At 40.9% G+C, this 20,957-nt stretch overlaps 1 protein-coding gene across 3 annotated transcripts in view; it reads left to right on the top strand.

The window, feature by feature from the left end:
* LOC146988650 (guanine nucleotide-binding protein subunit alpha-11) overlaps positions 1-19,341 on the top strand; it is a 34,385-nt gene extending 15,044 nt beyond the window's left edge. The window contains exons 2-8 of one of the 3 annotated variants that reach the window (XM_085774198.1): positions 3,895-4,079; positions 6,238-6,392; positions 6,797-6,925; positions 7,494-7,622; positions 10,793-10,922; positions 13,594-13,747; positions 14,415-16,027. In XM_085774198.1, the coding sequence (XP_085630324.1) occupies positions 3,895-4,079; positions 6,238-6,392; positions 6,797-6,925; positions 7,494-7,622; positions 10,793-10,922; positions 13,594-13,747; positions 14,415-14,605 (1,073 nt within the window). In that variant the 3' untranslated portion in view covers positions 14,606-16,027. Of the gene's footprint in view, positions 1-3,894; positions 4,080-6,237; positions 6,393-6,796; positions 6,926-7,493; positions 7,623-10,792; positions 10,923-13,593; positions 13,748-14,414 lie in introns of all 3 variants that reach the window. The other 2 variants (XM_085774199.1, XM_085774200.1) reach the window with 2 other exon arrangements.
* Positions 19,342-20,957: the final 1,616 nt, after the last annotated feature.

The following is a 20,957-nucleotide window of genomic DNA, read 5'->3' as shown; positions in this document are numbered from 1 at the left end:
CACCCCATCCTATCCGCTACATGGAAGAGACAGGGAGAGAAAACTCCAACACCAAGCCAGCTGTGCAGAGCGAGCAGCTTGTGATAATAGGTCATTCATCGTAATCGAGGCAAAAAGTTAAATTAATCTTTAAAAAATTTTGGTCTTTGACCAATGCTTTTAATTGATTGGGTTGCTTTTAAAAAATTTTTTTTTTACAAGTTTTGTGCTAAGACATTTCTCACCAGCATGCATGGTGTATCTTTTTTGGGGGGGCAAATAGTAGCCATAATAATTTGAATCTTTTGTCAACTAAGTACTGAATTGTGAAACTAAATCACCACTGAATACATGATGTTGAAACTAATAAACATAATTTATAGGCTATGTTACTGTAAAAACCATCTATCCAAATATATGTGGTCTGAATTCCCGTCTTTGAAATGATTTCCGGTAGAAATTTCAGTAAATAAGATGCATGAGATTCAAATCTTAATTTCACTTGTTTGCTTCCTTTGTAATTCCCTTTGCCTGGGAGGAGAGTAGTGGCAGAGGACGTTGTGGGATTAAAAAATGCACGCTAAAGTTGCATGTTTGGCTCTGCACTGTGGAGACGTACTGAAGCCTATCAGCTGGGCCCATCAGCTGGTGTTTTCTGCCATGTATTTATGAGTCCAGAGCAGGAGTTGCCATGGGAACTAACATTACCCCTCAGGAGTAGCTCCAGTGAATGTACAGTAGCTTGTCCGTGAGAAATGCTTCTGCTGGGTTTTCCAGTTAGGCAGGAGAACAATGAGATCTGTTGAATTAAGCTGATCATGCCTGCAAGACTTGCCCCTCTCCTCTGGTCGTGTGTGTGTGTGCTTGGAAAATTCAAATACACATGGATACGCCAACACACGCGTACACAATTAACCCACATGGATGTTGTATTTATCCAGTGTCCACTTCCTGCATTTTTCTGCTTGATAGTTTGAAACCTGCCTCTATCTACAGCAAGTGAAGAACAATAAAGCAGGGAAAATATCGTCTGAATTTTAATTTTTTACTTGCACTGACTGCCCCTCACATCCCACTAACTCTGCTCAGCTTTAGTCATTGAGAAAGCGAACTCTCCCGTGCTGTTTCTTAACAACTGCTATTTATGTCCCTCTGTCAAAGACATACTTTGTCTGAAGGGGAAACTCCAATGTTGCCTGACCTGCTCTCCACAGTGAAAGATCCTGTCTGGTTAGGGGGCAGGCAGCGCTCGGGGCACTCCTTCACTGTACACTCAACTGTGCTCTTCAGTCAGCGACAGTCAAACTTGACTCTAGTCATCCTTCGAAGACATTTCAGCTACTTTGTCTTGGGAATACCAGCTGTACTTTATAACTCAGAGCACATTCCATTTATCTAATCAGCCACTACAGCTTTGCTCAGACAGTCTAGCTGTAAACATTATCAGTGTCACTAGTCGGCTTGGCTCAGAGTTTTCGCTTTGAGTGAAATATCTCAATGAGCTGCCAAAACTTTATTTATTTGCTCAACAGATAATCCCTGATGACTAAATTTCTGCAGGTTTACGTAGTGGTTATTTGCAAATGACAGCGTGCTGCTGACTCACTTAACTCAGTCGGTGAACATGGTAAATATACTTGCTAAACATTAGCATGTTTGCTTCATCACTGTGAGCATGTTAACATGGTGATGATCATTAGTATTTAGGAAAAGGCACTGCTGTGCCAGAGTACAGCCTCAAACACTGTGATCCAGCTTGCTCTGAAAATGTAACACAGCTCACCCTGGAAATGTGACTGTTTAATGAGTGTCTTCTTGCTTTAGGACCAGTCAACTCATCCAAATGTTAAATTGCCAATTGAATCGACAGGGAAATTAATCATCAGGAACATCACTAATGATGACACTCACAGCTATGCAGATGTAGCAGAACCTATGTTTTGTGTTTCAGTGTCCACTTGTGTGTTAATTAATCATCCATTTGCATGAAATTGTTCTTCAGGCTGCAGTCTTTTGGTCTGTGGGAGTATTACATTGTACTTTGCTCATTGAAAGATCATTGGAAAAAAAAAACTGACACAAAAACAGGCTGTGCCAAATCATCTTTTTAATATTTGTCACTGTGAGCCCCCCCCCCCACACACACACACACATCCTTTCCATATCTACTTTATTTTTCAATTATTTTTCAATTGATCAAACTACACACTGTCACATCACAGTTACTTTTGTTAACCCATGATTGGCATGTGTATTTTTTTTAAATTCATAAACTAAAGACTTTTTTGCTAAATAGAAAAAGTATAATTGTCAGTTGCAACCAGGGTTTAGTAGAGTAAAGACATGTCGAAGGTCTAGACCAGAGAGTGTACTGTAGCTGAAACTGCAGCAGCTCAGACATGAATGTTGGGAGAAGTGAGATGGAGAGGTGAGAAGCAGAGAGCTGGAGGAGGGTTGTAGGGGAAGAAAATAGGTGGTGAAATGGGGGTGGAATCGAAGAGGATTGTTACACAGACAGAGAGAGAGAGAGCTGTACAGTGAAACTAGAGGTTGAGTTTGGGTTTCCTGCCTTGTCTTCTGAATGTTCCTCTGTGGTTGATTACCACAGTATACAAAGCTCTGATGCCTTCATTCTGACTCTGGCATCTCCTAAGCCTAGAGTGGTAGTTTGCTCACAGAATATGCCCATATAAAGATACAGAGCCTGCGGTGGAAGCTCTCATGGAGATGTTGGTGTGTGTGAGAAGGATCTGTGGGGCTCAGTGTGTCTCTTTCCCTCGCATGTGCAAGTTGTCTTTTTTTCTGTCTGTGTCTTTTATGCACATGTGCATATGCATGGTCACTGTGATACAAAAATGGAGGAGTGAACTCAGTTTACCCAGCTCTTTGTCGAGCTGAGGTGAGCCGTGCAGCCCTCATCTGGTTACTTGGGACTGCTCCTCTTACCCAGACTGGCAGTCGGGCCAGTGACCAAACCACAACCAATACCATGCAAGGCACATCTCAGGACACTAGAACTTAGATGACAAGATGCTTTTTGATTTGCAGGAAATGGCTAGACCACATTTAGACACAGACATGTTTGTCATATATTTTAGGCTTTAAGTCTTATCTAGAGTCACTTACACTAAGTTATGCAACTCTTACATTACATCAGAATTACATGTGGAGGCCATTCTGCCCCCAAGTGCCCCAGTATAGTAACAATAAAAAGAAAACACTGGAGGACACATAGTTTTTTTTCCCATGTGTGAGTACACATGGGAACATTTTACTGTGAACCGGGAGCTGACACCATGTGAAAAAATGACCAGTTCAGCAGAGCAGCCTGTATTGGTAAAACACAGAGACTGGGTTTGGTATTGAGGTCTGGACCACTGCCTGGGGGCATGATGGTGCGGATTCTTTCACAGTCTTGTATATCAGCACTAGGGTGTAGGTGGGGAGACAAGGTCGCTCTGTTGAAAAGACAGATCAGTTTTTTTTTATCACAGAAATACGATTTTTTTAAAAAAAATGCTACAATATGACCAAGTTAGAGTCACACTTTAATCACCCTGTTGAGCAGAGAGCACCCTTGAGTCCTTATTTTATTTTGCCTTTTTGTTTAAATTAATTTCCTAGGCTGTCCTTTCAAAGAAAAGTGTCTGAATTCAGTACATAGTTATTTATTCCTCTCACTGTCTCATTTACCAGGTTTCACATTATACCCAATATTTTTCTCATTTACATCTGCACACAAGAATTACCACATCTCATTTTAGTGATTACAACAGGTGATTATAACTTTGTTATTTGTTCCAGAGTCCTGGCAAAAGTAGCAAGCATCTGTAGCTTTTCACTCACTCACTATCAGCATTGCTGCATATCTACCTCTGACCACGAACATTGTATGTTTTTGTCTCTTCTTCTCAGGTACTGGAGAGAGTGGCAAGAGCACTTTCATCAAGCAGATGAGAATAATCCATGGGTCAGGCTACACAGATGAAGACAAGAAGGGCTTTACCAAACTGGTGTACCAGAACATCTTCACCTCCATGCAGTCCATGATCCGCGCAACGGAGACGCTCAAGATCCCGTTCAAGTATGAACAAAACAAGGTACGTACTGTCGAGCGCTGCGGTGAAAATATTGTTGTGAGCTATTATTGAAACAAATGTACATACCGGTACATCCAGATGCTTAATGGTATGTGTGGCATGTGTACATTTGTTATAAGCTCCTGAGCTTATTTTCTCAATCATCCTCTTTTTATGACTGGGGTTGTACAAGAATGTACAAAAATGTCTTGTTGAAAAGTGGGGGTGGCTAATTTTAGAATAAATTATGTCACATGTTTGTGCATAAAAAACATTTGATTCAGGGTCTGATGTGAGTTCACTTGGTTATCGTCATAATTTTGGCTCTTACAAGCTATTTTTAGGTAAATAGCTGTTCATGCTAACATTGGCTATGTAATAATAGAAACATACATAAAAAACACAATCCTTAAACTCTTAAATAATAAAGTGGAATAGAAAAGGCAATTTGTCTGATTCACTTATCTGATTTTTAGCGTTTTTGTTTTAATTGTGAGACTGACTTAAAGCTTAGAGCTGTCATGATGCAGAATTGAATTGGACATATCGCCACATGAATGATACCAAGTCAAATGTGTGAAATCGGCCCAGTGCCCAACATAGAGCCGCCGCTTTGTGGATACGAGCAGAGTTTTTTTTCCATATTGCTCGTTCATTCAAGGTTGATTATCCCAGTACACTCTGAATCACACAGGTGGGGAATGAGAAATCTGAGCCACTACCTGTAGTTCGCTATGATGATGTTTAATTGCCGTGTCTCAAGGGTGGGCATGAGGCAGACTAGCAAATAGTATGATTTTGCTGAGGGAAGAAAAAACCTGATGTGTCTGTGTAAGATCATAGAACAGCAATGGATAGAGTGTGCCCTATAGACGATACTACAGTCTCTCTGCTTGGCAGATCGTCAACATGCTCTAATCCTTCACAATCTAATATGGTCATATCGCCCACCCCTGGTTTGGTTAGTTGGTTACAACTGTTGCTACTGTTCAGTCTATTAGTGGGCTGGCTAACTGATAAGCAGGATGAAGTTTGGTGTATTGCTAATGGACAAAAAGATTTTATCCAAGACACAAAGACTCCTCCGTGTCTTAAGCCTGGTACACACATAAAGATTTTATAAATCTCAACCAATTTTTTATCAGTGAGAGACCCCACATATGAAAATGAAAAATCAGTTTTGATCATGTTGTGTGCTCCGATATTCCAAATACAGCACACCACACACATGAAGATTTGTCTGATGACACACTAGAATCTCGTCCCCCACGCCAGAAATCTTGCGTGATCAAACGGGATCTGACGTACTTTGTTGGTGGTAGCCATAGAGACGGTAGACACACTGGTTACGTGTTCTGCAGTCAGCTCGCTTCTTTATTGGTTAGATTCAATTTCACGTCACATTCCGCGGATACGGTGACTTGGGATTGTCGGCTTCCCCCACACACAAACCGACTTTTGATCCAAACGGTCCCGATTGTCGGGCCGACAATCGTAAATATTGAACATGTTTAATATTTACAATTGTCGGCGCCGACCATTTTACGAGCCGATTGTCAGGAGAATTAAAATTTTAAAACACCACAGGAGAATCTCATAAGACAATCTTAAGAGCCTAAGATAATCGGGCGATTTTTGTCCGTGGTCGGAAGGGAGAAAATCGGAGCAAAATCAGCCAGATTATCTTTATGTGTGTGGTAGGCTTAAGTGTGAATTCTCAGTCAGTCTACCATGAATTGCCAGGCCACTGTCAGTATGACTAGTAATCACTGTGCCTAACTGCTCAGTCCAGCACTTGTATGCCCAGTTTATCTCATGCAAACCACATTTAAATAGATCATAAATCTGGCAGTAAAATAGGATGTAAAGTAAATGGAACTGCTAACCTCCAGTGAACTGTGGCCTGTGACAGTTTACCATCAATGCTGAATGAAAAGGACATTTTAAAGTCAGCACTGTAGCACTACTGAGGTTGTGAATGTGTTCACAACATAAATATGTTCACTTGGATATAAAAAAGAAAACCATTTATTAAAAAAAACACGTCTTAGATACTTTTGGAAATATTTTGTATTTACACAGCAATTAGTGATGGATTTAGTTCTACATAAAATCTAAAGGCACAGTGTCAAAATACTGTATCAAAGTTTTCTCCTTTGCTTTGTTCCTTTCCTCTCAGAATAATGCCCAGCTGGTGCGTGAGGTGGACGTGGAGAAAGTGTCATCATTTGATCAGCCGTACATCGGAGCGATAAAAATGCTGTGGGCCGATCCTGGCATCCAGGAGGCCTATGACCGCAGGAGAGAGTACCAGCTCTCCGACTCAACCAAATAGTACGTCTATGTTGAATGACTGGTTATTTACTCTGTGTGTGGAAATGACAGAGCAGCCTCTACATTTTTTGTATAGCTTTCTGACTTGCACTCAAGTGGAGGAAAGGAAACACGTTTTAGTGGTTTATAAACAACTGATGATATCGCAGCAACCTGCATCAGTCCATTTCAGACTCTCTAAAAGATGGAGGACTGAGATCATTCAAGCTTATACATAGTCTTATTTCTGTATTTTACTGCTTATATTAATGTTTATTTTTGTAACAGTATATTTTTGACAGAAAGCAACTATTTATGTATCTTTACAGAGCATATAGAGTGTGTGTGTGTGTGCTCTCATACCTTTGAGGCTGGTGGTTTGCCTACATGTGCATCTCTGTCATATGTTCCCTCCCCCTCCACAGTTACCTTAGTGATTTAGAGCGAATAGCAACACAGGGGTACGTGCCCACTCAGCAGGATGTGCTGCGGGTTCGAGTGCCCACCACCGGCATCATTGAGTACCCATTTGACCTGGAGAATATTATCTTCAGGTACTGGCGTCAAGTGCTGCTGCTGATGCTGCCGCTGGGTGGCCAGCTGCTTGACAGTTGGTCAGTCAGTTGGAAACCGTCGATGCCGCTATCTCCATCTCCCCTGTGCTGCACAGCAAGGCTCGGCACTTCAACGCATCCCTGATGGTGGACTCTCAAAGACTGGCCCTCAAAAACAGGCCCCAGTCCTCCCGTCATCACAGAACGGCAGTTTTATTTTCACCCACACAGTCGAAGCCTCTTGGCCTCCCTGTGCTAAATCATTCCTTTGAGGGCGAGTTTAAAGTTGCTGTTTGCCCTAAACTTGCAAACCTTCACGATGAGCACTTTGAGGGGGACCGGTGGGTAGTTGAGAGCTTTGAGAGCTGCCATCAGGGGAGAAGCTAAATTTCCAAGAGAAAATTTGTGGGGTGGTGGTACTAAATGTCACCTAATCCCCTCATAACTCTTGGGAATGTTTTTTCTTTGTTACATCTGGACTGTTCCACTTGCTTTTGGAGGGGGTTTGCTGTATATGCTTCACTTTTTCTTTCCTTCCTATGTCCTGTGTTGTCCTTCCTGTCTCTAGCTATCTAAGTGATCTGGATCGTATTGCAGAATCGTCCTATCTACCAACCCAACAAGATGTGCTTAGGGTTCGAATCCCAACCACTGGGATCATAGAATACCCTTTCGACTTGCAAAGCATCATTTTCAGGTAGAAGAAGAACTGTACTATTTTTTTTACTAACCCCCCATTTTTTTTATTTTGTTCGGTTTGAAATTCAAGTCGCCCACTGAAGTCTGAATCAACATGTTTATGTGTTTCCGACGTGTTATGCCCCCATGTGTGTATTTAAACCCTATGTCTGAAAATGTCGCCATTTTATTCTGCTATTTGCACTATATTCAATATGTAATATTTCAACTCAACCTGAAATAATTAGGCTACTAGATTATCAACCAAAAACATCTGAACTATTTTGATCATTGATTAATGCCGTCCTGAAAAGTTGTAAATGTTAAGATTTCAGTTCATACTGATTTGGTGACATACAAGGTTACCGTGGTAACAACAAGTGTGGTGTTGTACTAATGCATAACACTCCTTGAGCAGCTACTATTCAAGAAAAAAATAATTAACTGAGAAACTGAAAGAAGTTTAACTGTATTCCTAGTTTCTCTCTCTCTCAATAGATAGAATCTACATTACTTCCTAAAGACAGGACTTCATAAGGAGTACTTTTATATGGATGTTCATAAAGAATCCTAAGCTTGAAGGGTCATAAACATGCAAATCTAGAAACTAAAAGGCAGTACTTGTACATGGTAGTCCCAGCTTTTCTGTTGCCCAGAGACACAGCCCCTAGGACTTGGCGCGAAGGCAGTCGTTGGACTTGCCACCAATACACAGAGCCCTTCCCTTCTTCTTTCACTTGCAAAAAAGAGAGAAGATGAGGAGATAGAGATGGACCCAGGCAAGAAGAGTGATTACAGAAGAGTGCAAATCAATAGGAAGCCATCATGTCAGCCCCCTCCTACGCTTGGCAAGGCTAGAAATAACTCTGCTTGCAATGACGTTGTGCTGAAGAGGTTCCCAGCTGCCCTGCTGCAGCTAGCCGATAGGCTCTACACTGCTTGGCTGTGCTGCTGATGGTGAATCACTACGTGCTCTAAATGACATCAATTTTATGTTAAGGGCCAAAAATCCGCATATGAACTGGTATAAATGTGAGGTGTCAGGCTTTATTGAAAGATGAGAGTGATTATTGCGGTTTCTTAATTTCGCCATCTATGCGTATGTGTTGTCATATTCCTGTAATTAAACATTGAGCACACTTGATGCAGGATGAGAAGTACCCCAGCCCAATATGTGGATAGTAACAAGCACATGTGGGATTAAACTGCTTCTGCTTGCAGCTGACGGGGCCGTAGCTACAACAAGGAAGCCTTTCATAGACAAACATCTCCATTAGGCTTGCTTCCTTCTCTTTTAATTGGCTTTTGAAGTCACAGAAAATGTCATTTCACTTGGCTTATCCAGCATAGGAGAGCTTATCGTACTAAGTAGGTCACTCATCCTTGCTAGAGGAAAAAAAGGAGGTCGTCTGATGTGAAGGAGTTTTATTTTAGGATGGCTCTTCTAGAGGACTCCATTTATCAATGCCCCCCCCCTCCTTCTGGCAGACGTACTGACTGAGTTCACCTTTGTTTTGTGTGATCAAACTTCCACGGAGTAGTTGTAGAATCATATCGCCTCCTCTGTGAACTTATCTGTTCAGCTGAAACTTAAACTCACATAAGTAATGAGCACTTTTTTCAGTGGTCTTTATATTTTGCCCCTTTTCCATTCTTATTGGGTCCATTAGGGTCTTCATTTTAATTTAATACCGTTATGATTTTAATAATGTAAAGTTAAAAACTCAGTTGATCTGGGTATCCAGCCCCAGAATCAAAACTAACATATAATTTCATATATTCCCTTATTTTCTGGCATTCTTCAGTGCCTCCTCCAACCTTTATGCATTGCTCCAGCACTTATTTTTTCCATTAAGCACCTTTTATAGTCACTAAACAGGTTAATATTCAGCAGATTTACTTCCTGTCCCCTGCATGGAGTCTTCAGCATCTGCTTTAAGGGAAGGGAGAGAGGGATGGCATTGTTTGTACACACATACACTTCTCTGTCCTCTGTCAGTACGTTTACATGACACTTGAGAAAACCAAATTATTGCCCAAGTCCGACTAAAACTGGACAACTGAGTGCATGTATACACGTTAGTCCCACTAATATCAAAGTTCTCCAACTCCGATTAAGACACCCAGATAATGTGATTGGAATTCGACTTTCTCCGGCATGTATACGCTGTAATCAGAGTTTAACTGGACAACGCATGCGCACCTGCTCCACACCCCCCACGCTGGTGTAAGACCCCGGAACAAAAACATCCAAGAAAGCCGGTCGCAGAAGCTATGGTTATAGGGTTACGCCGTTCTTGTCTGCTTCTCGAAACCACCATGACCACGAGGGATAGCGTGCACTTTATCTGCACACTAATTAACGTGCACATTACGTTCGAGATGAACAAAGCCGTACGATTAACCATCTCGCTGTTGTTCGAAAATGCCGGTCTGCCGCCTGGCTAATAGGTCAACCGGAAAAGGGGCCGTATTAACCCGCTGAAACGACGCATCATCGCCACCTGGTGTTGAGGAGGAGGACACGTTCCCGTCAGTTATTCGATTTTCTCAGTTGCATGTAAACTGGGACAAGGACAGAAGTCCGATTAGACGGCAAAATCGAATTTTAAGCATAGCTCGATTAAGCTGTGCATGTAAACGTACTGTGTGATTCACACTGCAGCCCCTCTGCTCACGTTTCCTCTCTTTTATTTTCTCAGTGTATAAAAGGGTGTTTGGTTTGAACCACAACTAGAGTCGTTCGATTTTATCTTGACAAATTCAAGTGAAATTTCACAAAATGGGAGCCTGTTTCCACTGCAACATTTTCTGCAGGAAAATCACACCCCTTGCCCTGAAGTGACTCAGATCCTTGGCTTGTTCCTAACCCTGTATGAATCACTTCAGGGTTTCCTTTGTGGCTCCTTTCTGAACTTTAAAACTTTTTAAATTAAATGTGATGTCTTATTTAGAAATGAGACATTTATACATGATATTCTGTGGTTCTAGCTGAATTTGTTTGACACCCATGGAACTTCCAAAGATTAAGCAAAAGTTGAATCTTTGTCGTGGTGGTTGAAATGCATGCTTACAAGACTGAGTGGTAGATACAGTGCTAATTGTAATTTATCTCTCTTGTCTTTACTTGGACTCTTTTTGGCCAATTGTTTGGTGGCCCTCGGTCTCATCCCATCATGTTCTCATCAGGATGGTGGATGTTGGAGGTCAGAGGTCAGAGAGGAGGAAGTGGATCCACTGCTTTGAGAACGTCACCTCCATCATGTTCCTAGTAGCGCTCAGCGAGTACGACCAGGTGCTGGTGGAGTCGGACAACGAGGTGAGACTCGCACAGAAATAAATGAATTGTGAATTGTTGAGTGTGTGCACCACATCTGGACACTGATTGTACATAGTTGTTTTCCGACATGCCATCACAAGACATGGCAGGTTGTAACTGATTTGCAAACCATAACTTTAAACTTTTTTTAGTAAATGAGAATGCAATTTGACAATTGTAATATTCTATTGAACCACAAAACATCACAGTCACTGAAAAAACACTTTAGTAGAACAAACCAGTTGGTCAGGGTGGGCACATCTTTGGTGCTACCACCAAAGTAATACAAATACCAAATACCAAAGTAATCCACAGTAATAGTTATCGAAGAGTCGCTCACAACAATCAGAATAGAGGTCCTCTGTTTACTCCACAGATAATTTGTTTGCCCATGTCGTCGGCTCCGTCTCCTCTGACTGTTCAGATAGAATTATCGCTAATAAAGCTAATGAGATCAGCCCCTGCATGCCCTCTACTCCTCTCCTGACAACAAACCCTTTCTCTGACCTGGTCATAACTGGGTTTCATAAACCAGGCCCAGCTGCCAGCTCGACTTCACTGTATCTGCTGTACATCACTCCAGCTGCATGGCCAACAATTTACCATGGTTGATATTCGTCCACTCAGAGGCAACAGTTTGTTAATTACACTCACATGTGCTGGGCCACATCTGCACTGGGCCTGCTCAGGTGTGAGGCCTTATTGGACACACAAGGACAGGAAATAGGCTTTTCTTTTTTCTTTTTTTTTTGTAGGTTCATTAATTTGCTGTCCATGCTTGTGATGCGTATATGGTCCCAGGTGGTGAGCACCATCAGGACAATTTGACACCATTGTTAAAGGGATTCTTCACCCAAAATCAATAAATCACCAATTTTCTACTCATCGTCATGCCAAGGAAGGGATCAGAGAACTTTTGGAGTTCCAGTGGGGTGTCCGGCTGACAACGGATTTTCATATAATGGTGGATTGTGCTCACTTTTGAATTGTGCAAAACACACACTATGAAACATCCAAATACCTCCATACTGCTCGTCCGTACTGAAGTCTCCTGCAGCAGCAACTTGAAAAATTTGTTTGCAAAAAATTAATTTGATCTCTGTTTTTAGACTTGTTGTAGCAGTAACTCCCAGTGGCTCTGTTGATGTTTGTGCGCATGTGCGAGATTTCTTGCGAGATGTTTGTTCGTCATTGTAAACCATTGGATGTATGATGTAAACATCTCGCAGCAAATCTCGCACATCGAGCTACAACAAGGCTAAAAACAGAGATCAAATTATTTTTTTCCAGCTTCAGGACACTTGGGTCAGTACGGACCAACAGTATGGAGGTATTTGGATGTTTAGTGTGTGTTTTGGACGATTAAAAAGTGGGCACAATCCACCACCATTACATGTAAAACCGTTGCCAGTCGGACCCCCACTGGAACTCCAAAAGTGTTTTGATGACGCCGAAAGTTCTCAGAACCCTTCCTTGGCATGATGGTGAGTAGACAATTGGTGAAGTATCCCTTTAACCTCTATTTCTCACTGCTCTGTGGCTGAGGCAAGGCCGGTCTCTGTTCAGGCTTCACAGTCTGCTGAGATTATCCTGTGGTGCTGACAGGCTCAGGACCAAGACCTCGACCACTCAGGGCCCGATGAAATTGTTTTCAAACATCTTTGATTTCATCGGGTCAGGTCTGGCCAGGATCATGTTACTACTTGCCAAAAACTGCAGGAGTGAAACTGGCAAGGTGTCTAAATCAAAAAGAGGAAATAGTCATGTTTAGCAGCAGTTTTTAGACTTAAGTTCAGCTGCTTTTAACTTTTTACACTACAGAGGATGCACCTCCTTTTAATTGTTGTGTAAATTGCAATGATAACAAAGTATCTCTTCTGTTTTATTTTACATGCGCAGGCATCCAAATCCACTTGTTTGACTATTTTGTGTACAGTTTTGTTGGGAGCAATAAATCATGCATTAGAGACATGACTAATTGCCATAACAGGAAAGGTCTCATGTCATTCAACAATATTGAGTGTTTCTAATCTGTAACTACAACTCCATGCTAGCAATGAGCATGTGATGCTAGCAATTTTAAGATAAAGTATCACATTATAGCAGGTTTTGGTAAATATACACTCTTACTGCCTTTTTGTTTTAGTTGGCCTTTGTATTTGAAAAGAAATTGAAGGTTAGTTTCATTTGGCTACACTTTTATTATCCCTGCTAGTATTTTTTGCTGCTGTCAGGATTGCTGCTTATCTATTTTCTAATGAATTTCTCATGTGGCACCACTGCAAAGATCCCCCCTGCTCCTCCACTCCAAACAGAAGGCGACCAAAATACAGCTCAGGGTGAAGTTTTAGTATAAATCACTCAGCTTCTGCCTGTTGCTGCTATGAGCTCTGTTCAGCTGCGTGTGCAGAGTTTCCTCTAATGCAGATACAGATAGACATCAAACAAGGTCAAGGGTATCCCTGCAACGTTTTTGCTTTCACAGCCTCAGCATAAGTAATGTAACTGACAGACACACAAAACACTCCTCAGCGTTGAGGCTGCTTATGTTGATTCTTTAGAAGTGATCTTGAAAATCAATTGCACACTCTGTATTTAGTTATGTTATATTAATACTGGTACATATCAAGCTATATGAATGTATCCTAACCTTGTGTTTCTGTCTCATCAGAATCGTATGGAGGAGAGTAAAGCTCTGTTCAGGACCATCATCACATATCCCTGGTTCCAAAACTCCTCTGTCATCCTCTTCCTCAACAAGAAGGACCTGCTGGAGGAGAAGATCATGTATTCCCACTTGGTTGACTACTTCCCAGAGTTTGATGGTAATTTGTTTATATATTTTTTTTTAGTTAGTTGAAATTCTTAATAACATTAGATTTCATGCAGTCACCTCCTCCCTGAGTGGTTGGTTATTGTGGGAGCGTGCTGTTAGTTAAGCCTCAGTGGTGAATTTCAGTACAGGATTTATTCAATTATCCACACAGGTGAGAAGTTGAGCCGTCAGTCGGCACCGGCTCGAATGCTGTGGTTCGGCAGTTGTTTTCATTTTAAGTTTTTTTTGTGTGTTTCTTCTTTTTCAAGATCAAATTTGCTGTTTTTTGTCATAACATTGACAGAGGCTGCGTCCCAACAGTTGGCATGAACACCTCAACACATTTTTTACATTCAGTCTCTAACTCGATCTGTTCTGGTTACTTTCACTCAACATTTTTAAAAGTAGAGTGACATCTTGTGGTCGTAACACTGCACTACAATGCAACCAGAGGACTCTGCTTGAAGTGACTGGAGTTACTGGCCATTGGTCAGCGCATGTTATCCAGAACCCCCCATCCCCCCCTTTTTAAAATCTTGTTTATTCAAAGGGATGCTCATATTTCAACCTTTACTGAGGAATGCTAATATTACATAATGCTCATTTGACATTGAAGAACAAGAAAAGCCCTGTGATGCCTCATAACAGCTAAACATAATGGTCTATTCTTCTCCAAGGTCCCCAGCGGGATGCTCAGGCGGGTCGAGAGTTCATCTTGAAGATGTTTGTGGACTTGAACCCAGACAGTGACAAGATCATCTACTCCCATTTCACATGCGCCACCGACACGGAGAACATCCGCTTTGTCTTTGCAGCCGTCAAAGACACCATCCTGCAGCTCAACCTCAAGGAGTACAACCTGGTGTAAATGGGAAATGGAAAGAGAGAGAAAGAGAAAGAGAGCAAGCAAAGAGACCTGCAGCCACTCCCTCCCACCCCACCTTCACGCCCTCCACACCCCTACACACACACACGATGCAGACTCCATTTGTAGAAACACACATCTGCATGAAACACACTGCTGCTGCTGCTCAAAGAGATAAGCATTGCTTCATACTTTATCTGACCAACACTATCCATGCTCTCTCCGTTCTGTCCACTTGGCTCCTCAACTGTGGGTTTGCCCTTTTTTTTCTTCTTTTTTCTTTTTTTTTTTTTAAAGAATTTGTATTGTGGTTCTATTAATTGCTCTTCTTGCACAAACACACATGAAACACACTCAAATATAACACTCCCTCCCTTTGTCCCCCTGTTTGGGGGTTTGGTCTGCTCCAGGACACCTTTTGGTCCTCTTCTGACCCTCGCCGTGGCTCACGTTTTTTCCTTTCCTTCCACTATTTTATCACCAGTGCTTGTGTGTACGAGGTGGGTAGAGGGCCTTCTCTGGGCAGAGTGAGCTTTTCACGGACAAAGGGCTCTCTCCCCTTTTCTTATTTAACCCATGCATGCTATACACTACAGAATGAGGGCTTGAGGCCAGGCTGCAGATCTTGGACTGTGCTCATCTGCAAAGGGTAACTAATGATGATGATAGAAATATATTATCAGGCAGTGCTGATGTGCAGTGAGGTACTTGGTTCCCTCGTTGGGTCTTGAATTGTGTATTTTTATTTGCCAACCTTTCCCCCAACCAGAGCACAGGAGTTCTGTTGAATGTAAATAAATTTTTCATGCTGCTCACACAGAGTGAGGGCTAGACAGAGATGACTACTCGTTCTCTGTAGACTTACAGACTTAATATTTTCAGCTATATTAATTTCTTGGTTACTATTGTTCTCCAGTTAAAGTTGAAGACGATTACACAAAGGAATGCAATGCTCCAGAAAGAGTCACAATATGTTCCTCATACACTGCCCCTCATTTTAAAGTGTTAACATACATTGTGAAACAAAAAATTAATAGACAACACTTCAAGTATTCACGTACTTTATATCAACTTTGCCAAATTCAAACCACATACGGTTGTTGTAAATATAATTATGTTGCCAGTATCCTGTTCATCCCTTAAGCGGTTCAGATACTAACAACATATTTAGGGACTGGTTCTGCCAAAATTTAAGTGCAAATTTTTTTCTCATGTTGGATCATTCAGATGTTGATAACAGCTCACTTTGTGTGACATCTCTTTCATGTCGACAGTTGTCTGAATCACACATGTATTGGTACTGTGATTGATTTTCTTTGTTACCTTCTATGGTGAGAATAATTTTCCTGTGCACAACATGTGAATGATGATACCAGATTAGTACAGTACAATAGTCAGTTGTAGATGAAATAAAGCTTTTGCGCTAGCGTTAGCTTCACGTTGGTCTCGATCACCCAAATGACTTCTCTGTAATCAACTTTATTTTTGCCATATTGTTCAGCCAACATTTGATGAACTGTAACCAATAGCAAGAGAGTAAATTGTTTTTTTTTTGTTTTTTTTGTATGTCTAATTTATCAATCAGATCTACGTATTGTTGACACAGTAAATGAGACTTCCTCCCTAGTTTCAGCGCAATTTTTTTTTTCCACCCTAGAGATGGGAGGAGATTTTATACTGCTGTAAAATATCAAAACTATTTTATGGACAAGTGTTCTATCTTTCTAATGATACTTCATATATTTAGTTGTTGCAGTTCTGTTTTGAAATGCTTGACAATGGAAAAACATGTCAGGTTTGTGCTTTATGCAAATAGGAAAATGAAAACAGACAAAACTTAGTTGTTAAATATTAACTGTTCAAGGATGCTTGCTTTTTTTTTTTTTTTTTGTAATTTTTAAAGATATGCATTGGCTATTGGTACCAATCCCATATCGTGTCTCTTGCCTGATAGTTGTTTAAATATTCCATTAAGCTGAAAGTTGATAGATGGCTATTTTTGTCTTCACAATGTAATTCAGGTAAGTTTTCATAACTTTTTCATCACAAGGGCTACTACTAGCAGCTTTGGTAGAAATGAAAGGACTCTATGGATGTCATAGAGCAAAAGGTGAAATTAATTAACCAGGAATTGGGGGTGGGGGGTGTCGTGCGTTGACATCCTTCTGAGGGTGACGGCCACATGTTCAGTGAGGGAGGAATGCAGCAGTCCACAGAAGCCTATATGACATTCCCAAGAGAAGTCTGGCGGCTGTCCGGCTCTTTGATTTCTTTTTGCCTTTGGAGGAGGAGAATGGCTAAGGTCAGAAGAAGTGGTGGTTTCACAAGGTGCAAAAGCACATTTATTTTTTAAAGTGTCCAAGCTGTGGCACCTAAACATCCTTTCTGCTTTTTGTCTCACAAACTGTTTGCTGATCTTCTCGGCTTGACACTAACTTCTACACTTGGCTTTATCTTCTCATTGGTAGTGTTTCCACGATTGCCTGCCTGTGTTGGAGTTAGAAAAAAAAGGGAGTGCTCGGACATTTTGACCTTTTTTGTGCAAATTATAAAACTGGGTCAGATAAAAAGATCAAAGAAATGATTACTGATCTTCAGGTGTTCGCCAAAAGGTTTATACTTCAAATTTTCTTGTGAATTTTCCAGAGGAAGATCAGTGTGTTCTACCAACTGACTCAAGTAGGATGGACCCTGTGAGAGTAATTCTAGCAACTTCCTTGCACACGTGTGTTGGTAAAACTGTTGTCTTGTACATTTAGACTGTGTATTCTGAAACACTTAATGAAGGAGGGACATGTATATATTGGTGCCACACTTTTTAATGAGTTGAAAGGTGTAAGAAGGCTCTGACTTGTCATAGCAAGTTTAGTCTGGCTGTGATCTTGTTTATTCAGCTTGGATTGGTGAAGGGTTTATCTTTGGTGCTTCAGCCAACATTTCAAAAAGCCTTTCCTCGAGCAGTCTGTCCCATTTTCAGGTTGAAGCTTTCCGCACTCACTTGCTAGCAGAGGTTAATATCGTGCGTCATACTTTTCATTTTGGAATTAGGAGCTTGTGTAGTTTGGTATGTGAACAAATAAACCATTTGACAGACTTAATCTGAGTTTTTAAAGGAATATTGTGTTCTGCTGGGATGACATGGTGTTGTTGCTTGGCTTTGAGGAAACACAGCCCAATTCTCCTGAACTGACCACTTTTAAAACAGGTGTGTAGCCTTGTAAACGTCATTCTCATGTAGGGAACTTGTTGTCTGGTGAAGGAACTTGAACGGGCCACAGTGAGGATGATAAACAAAATGAAGGTGACTACTCGAGGGACCACACACTTCTTTGAAATTCTTTGCATCAGTTTTCACTCTCTTCATGCCTTGACTGGTTATAGCAGCAGCAGAACCAACACAGAAAGGGTCAGATCGCTACACTACCAGTGATTGGAGCTGGAGCAGAGCACAGTTGGGTCAGTTATATAAAATCCTTCCCGTTGCATTCGCTTAATCTGCAAGTTGGAGAAAGTTTGTACGACAATCTAGTACAAAACACTGTGCCAAGCCAAATCAATTAGTAACACAAAAGATACCCATCAAAAATTCAAAATGGTTGTTGTAACTTGACCCAGATCTGTGGTTACAATTATTTAAACTAATGTTAATCAAATTTTACTAAATGGTTTTGTTTTTTATTCCAATGAAGCTTGTGTGTTAAGCCTCAGTATTAATGTATTTATTGAAACACCAAGTGAAGGTACTGCAATGGCCATTATAATATTTTGGTGGTTATAATTACAAGTGAGTGAATATGCTGTGTGTTTACATGTCTGCCATTCTCCCCTCTCTGTTGTTCCCCCCCCTTACTTGATTGGACTGTGTATTCTTTCCCTGGGTCGAAGGCACTGAAACTGCACCACTGCAATGGGCCTGCATTCATGCAACTTAGATGTCCATTCAAGCGTGCTCGTTGGTACTCTAAGGTGTATGTGTGTGTGTGTGTGTGTGTGAGTGTGTGTGCGCGTGCGTGCGTGTGTGTGTGTGTACACTTGATGGCTATTGCTTATGCTTGAGATCCATTCTGGTTAGAAGGATGGACATACAGTGATATTAAAAGCTATCTGCATCTTTTTTTTTTTCCTTTTGTAAGGTTGACACACCTTAACACGTGTATTTAGGACCACTTAAGATGACTTTTTTAAAAGAGTTCAAATAAACTTTGTGTAGTGGTGTACAAATTGAAAGTAATGTATTTTTGTTTGATTTTTTTTTCTTCTTTTTTTAAGTATACCAAATGTAAATTATGTACAATGAGTGTGCCAATCCCTTTTCTTTGTAAAGCCAGACTCTTTAACAAGTGCCAATGTTGTGAAAAATCAGAGGGCCTGTGAATTTCCTGGTCCTGTTTTTAAAACAAATAAACACTAAGTATGTGATTAATTAACGAAAAAAAAAAGACAATTTTATTCTATATTTAAGATTAATGATGAACTGCTGTTTTTAAGATAAATGTCATTTTAACTGCATGTGTTTGTCAGGTTGGGGAGGGAGTGGGTGGGTGAGATACTGTATTCATGCAACACCCTCATGAAAAGGGTCCTAATGGTTATTGATTTACAGTATTTTAGCCATATTTCTCTTTTGTATGTTTCATTTCAACCACTGTTGCCTGAACCTCATTCAAACATGAAAATGATTTTCATAGCCTTCTCCTTTAAATGTTTTAAATTGGAATAAAATATGTTCCTATACTCTCTCTCGTTGCATCCTGTACATTTCCTTTAGAGTAGAGTATGTTCTTTCATATTGTGATTAATGGACCATACTACACATCATGTAGACTATACTTTATACATTTGCCTGTTTTTCTGAGCAAATGGTTATGTTTTTCCTACCTTTCAATCAGCTGCTGGTTTGCCAAGGTACCACCTCCCACCTTCCTTGTAATGTAGACATTGATTACAAGTCATCAGTGACATGAGGCAATTCTTATGTTACAGGGGCAGACAAGGTCAGGGTAATGCTTAATGGGAAAGAGTTTAGAGTAGAAAATCAATTCCTTAAGAATTATATTATCATAATGGAGGGTTATACTTGGTTGAATCCAAATAGAAACATTTGTCAGCTCTTTTATAGGAGACCTGGCTCTCACTTTAAAAACAACAAGCAGGGCTTGACACAAGCAGGATCATTTACATACAAATTAGATCTGTGTCTTTTAAAAAATGATTATTGTCAAAGAGAAGCCATCTTCAGAGGAACCAGAACTACTAAACAGGGCAGTAGAGGATGTATATTATTATATTATATTATTTATTACTGGACTGTTTTTAAAGCCTTATACAGATCACATTTTAATGTGTATGACTAAAATACATCAAACTTCAACCATCATACCAGGCGGCATAAGGAAGAAAACTAAACACATTTAGCCCACAATAATGGTAGTTAAATTTACTGCATATAGCCTGTAGTCAAATGTTATTTTCTGTAAGCTTTTTATGAAGAAAGATTGAAGTTGTTTTTAATAATCAATAAATAAAGGAAATTCAATTTGGTGGGTGCCTTGTCCAATGTTTGGGTGGACTCACCCTTTTTTAAATTTATTTATTTATTCCCCCTATAACATCCTGACCATCAGCAGAAACTGTAGTTTGGTGTTGGTCTTTTTTTTTTTTTTTTTTACAGTGCAGTGTGTAGTTTTGTCTTGTGTTTTACAGCCATAACCTGTGAACACGGGCTTGTATTGGTGGGATTACTTTAATCTCTTAATAATCTTAATCTCTTTCATTCGGGACCACCTGACGCCTACGAGTTGGGGGTGTTATTGTGTCCCTGAATGCACCATGCCTCCCCCATCCATCCATCCATCCATCCACCCCCTCCTCCAGTGACCGTGGTGAGGCTGTGCGGCGACCTGTCCACAGGAGGCGCTAGCTGCTCAGACATCAGCCCGGCTGCGGAGGTAGATCTGCGGGGTGTAGATCTGCAGCTCATCTAGCCGCCGTGCTTCTGTGTGGGGCGTTCAGCTCGGCGGCAGCGTCGTGCCTCCCTCCCTCCCTCCCTCCCTCCCTCTCCACCTACCTACCAGCTCCAGGAATGGACTGACTTTTCTGGCTTCAGCAACACTGACAACCCCGCTCTGTTTCTCCAGGACCCCGGCACTGTTCAAGAGATAAAACGTTCAGTCTGGTGGTGGGGACATTTCGATTTGAAGTTTCTGTATTTTATTTTATTTTTTTTTAAATCGCCGCATGAGCGACAACACAGATGATTTGTTGCCGCTGGGATTCATCTTAGACGAACCCGCAGACATTTTGTTATTTCTGAGAATTGGGCCGTTTTTTCTTTTTCTTTCCTCATCTCACTTTC

This window comes from Trachurus japonicus, chromosome 4, assembly GCF_045865225.1.
Source record: "Trachurus japonicus isolate A0001 chromosome 4, Traja_1.0".
Classification (NCBI taxonomy): Eukaryota; Metazoa; Chordata; class Actinopteri; order Carangiformes; family Carangidae; genus Trachurus; species Trachurus japonicus.
This window is presented reverse-complemented; position numbering and strand designations above follow the sequence as displayed.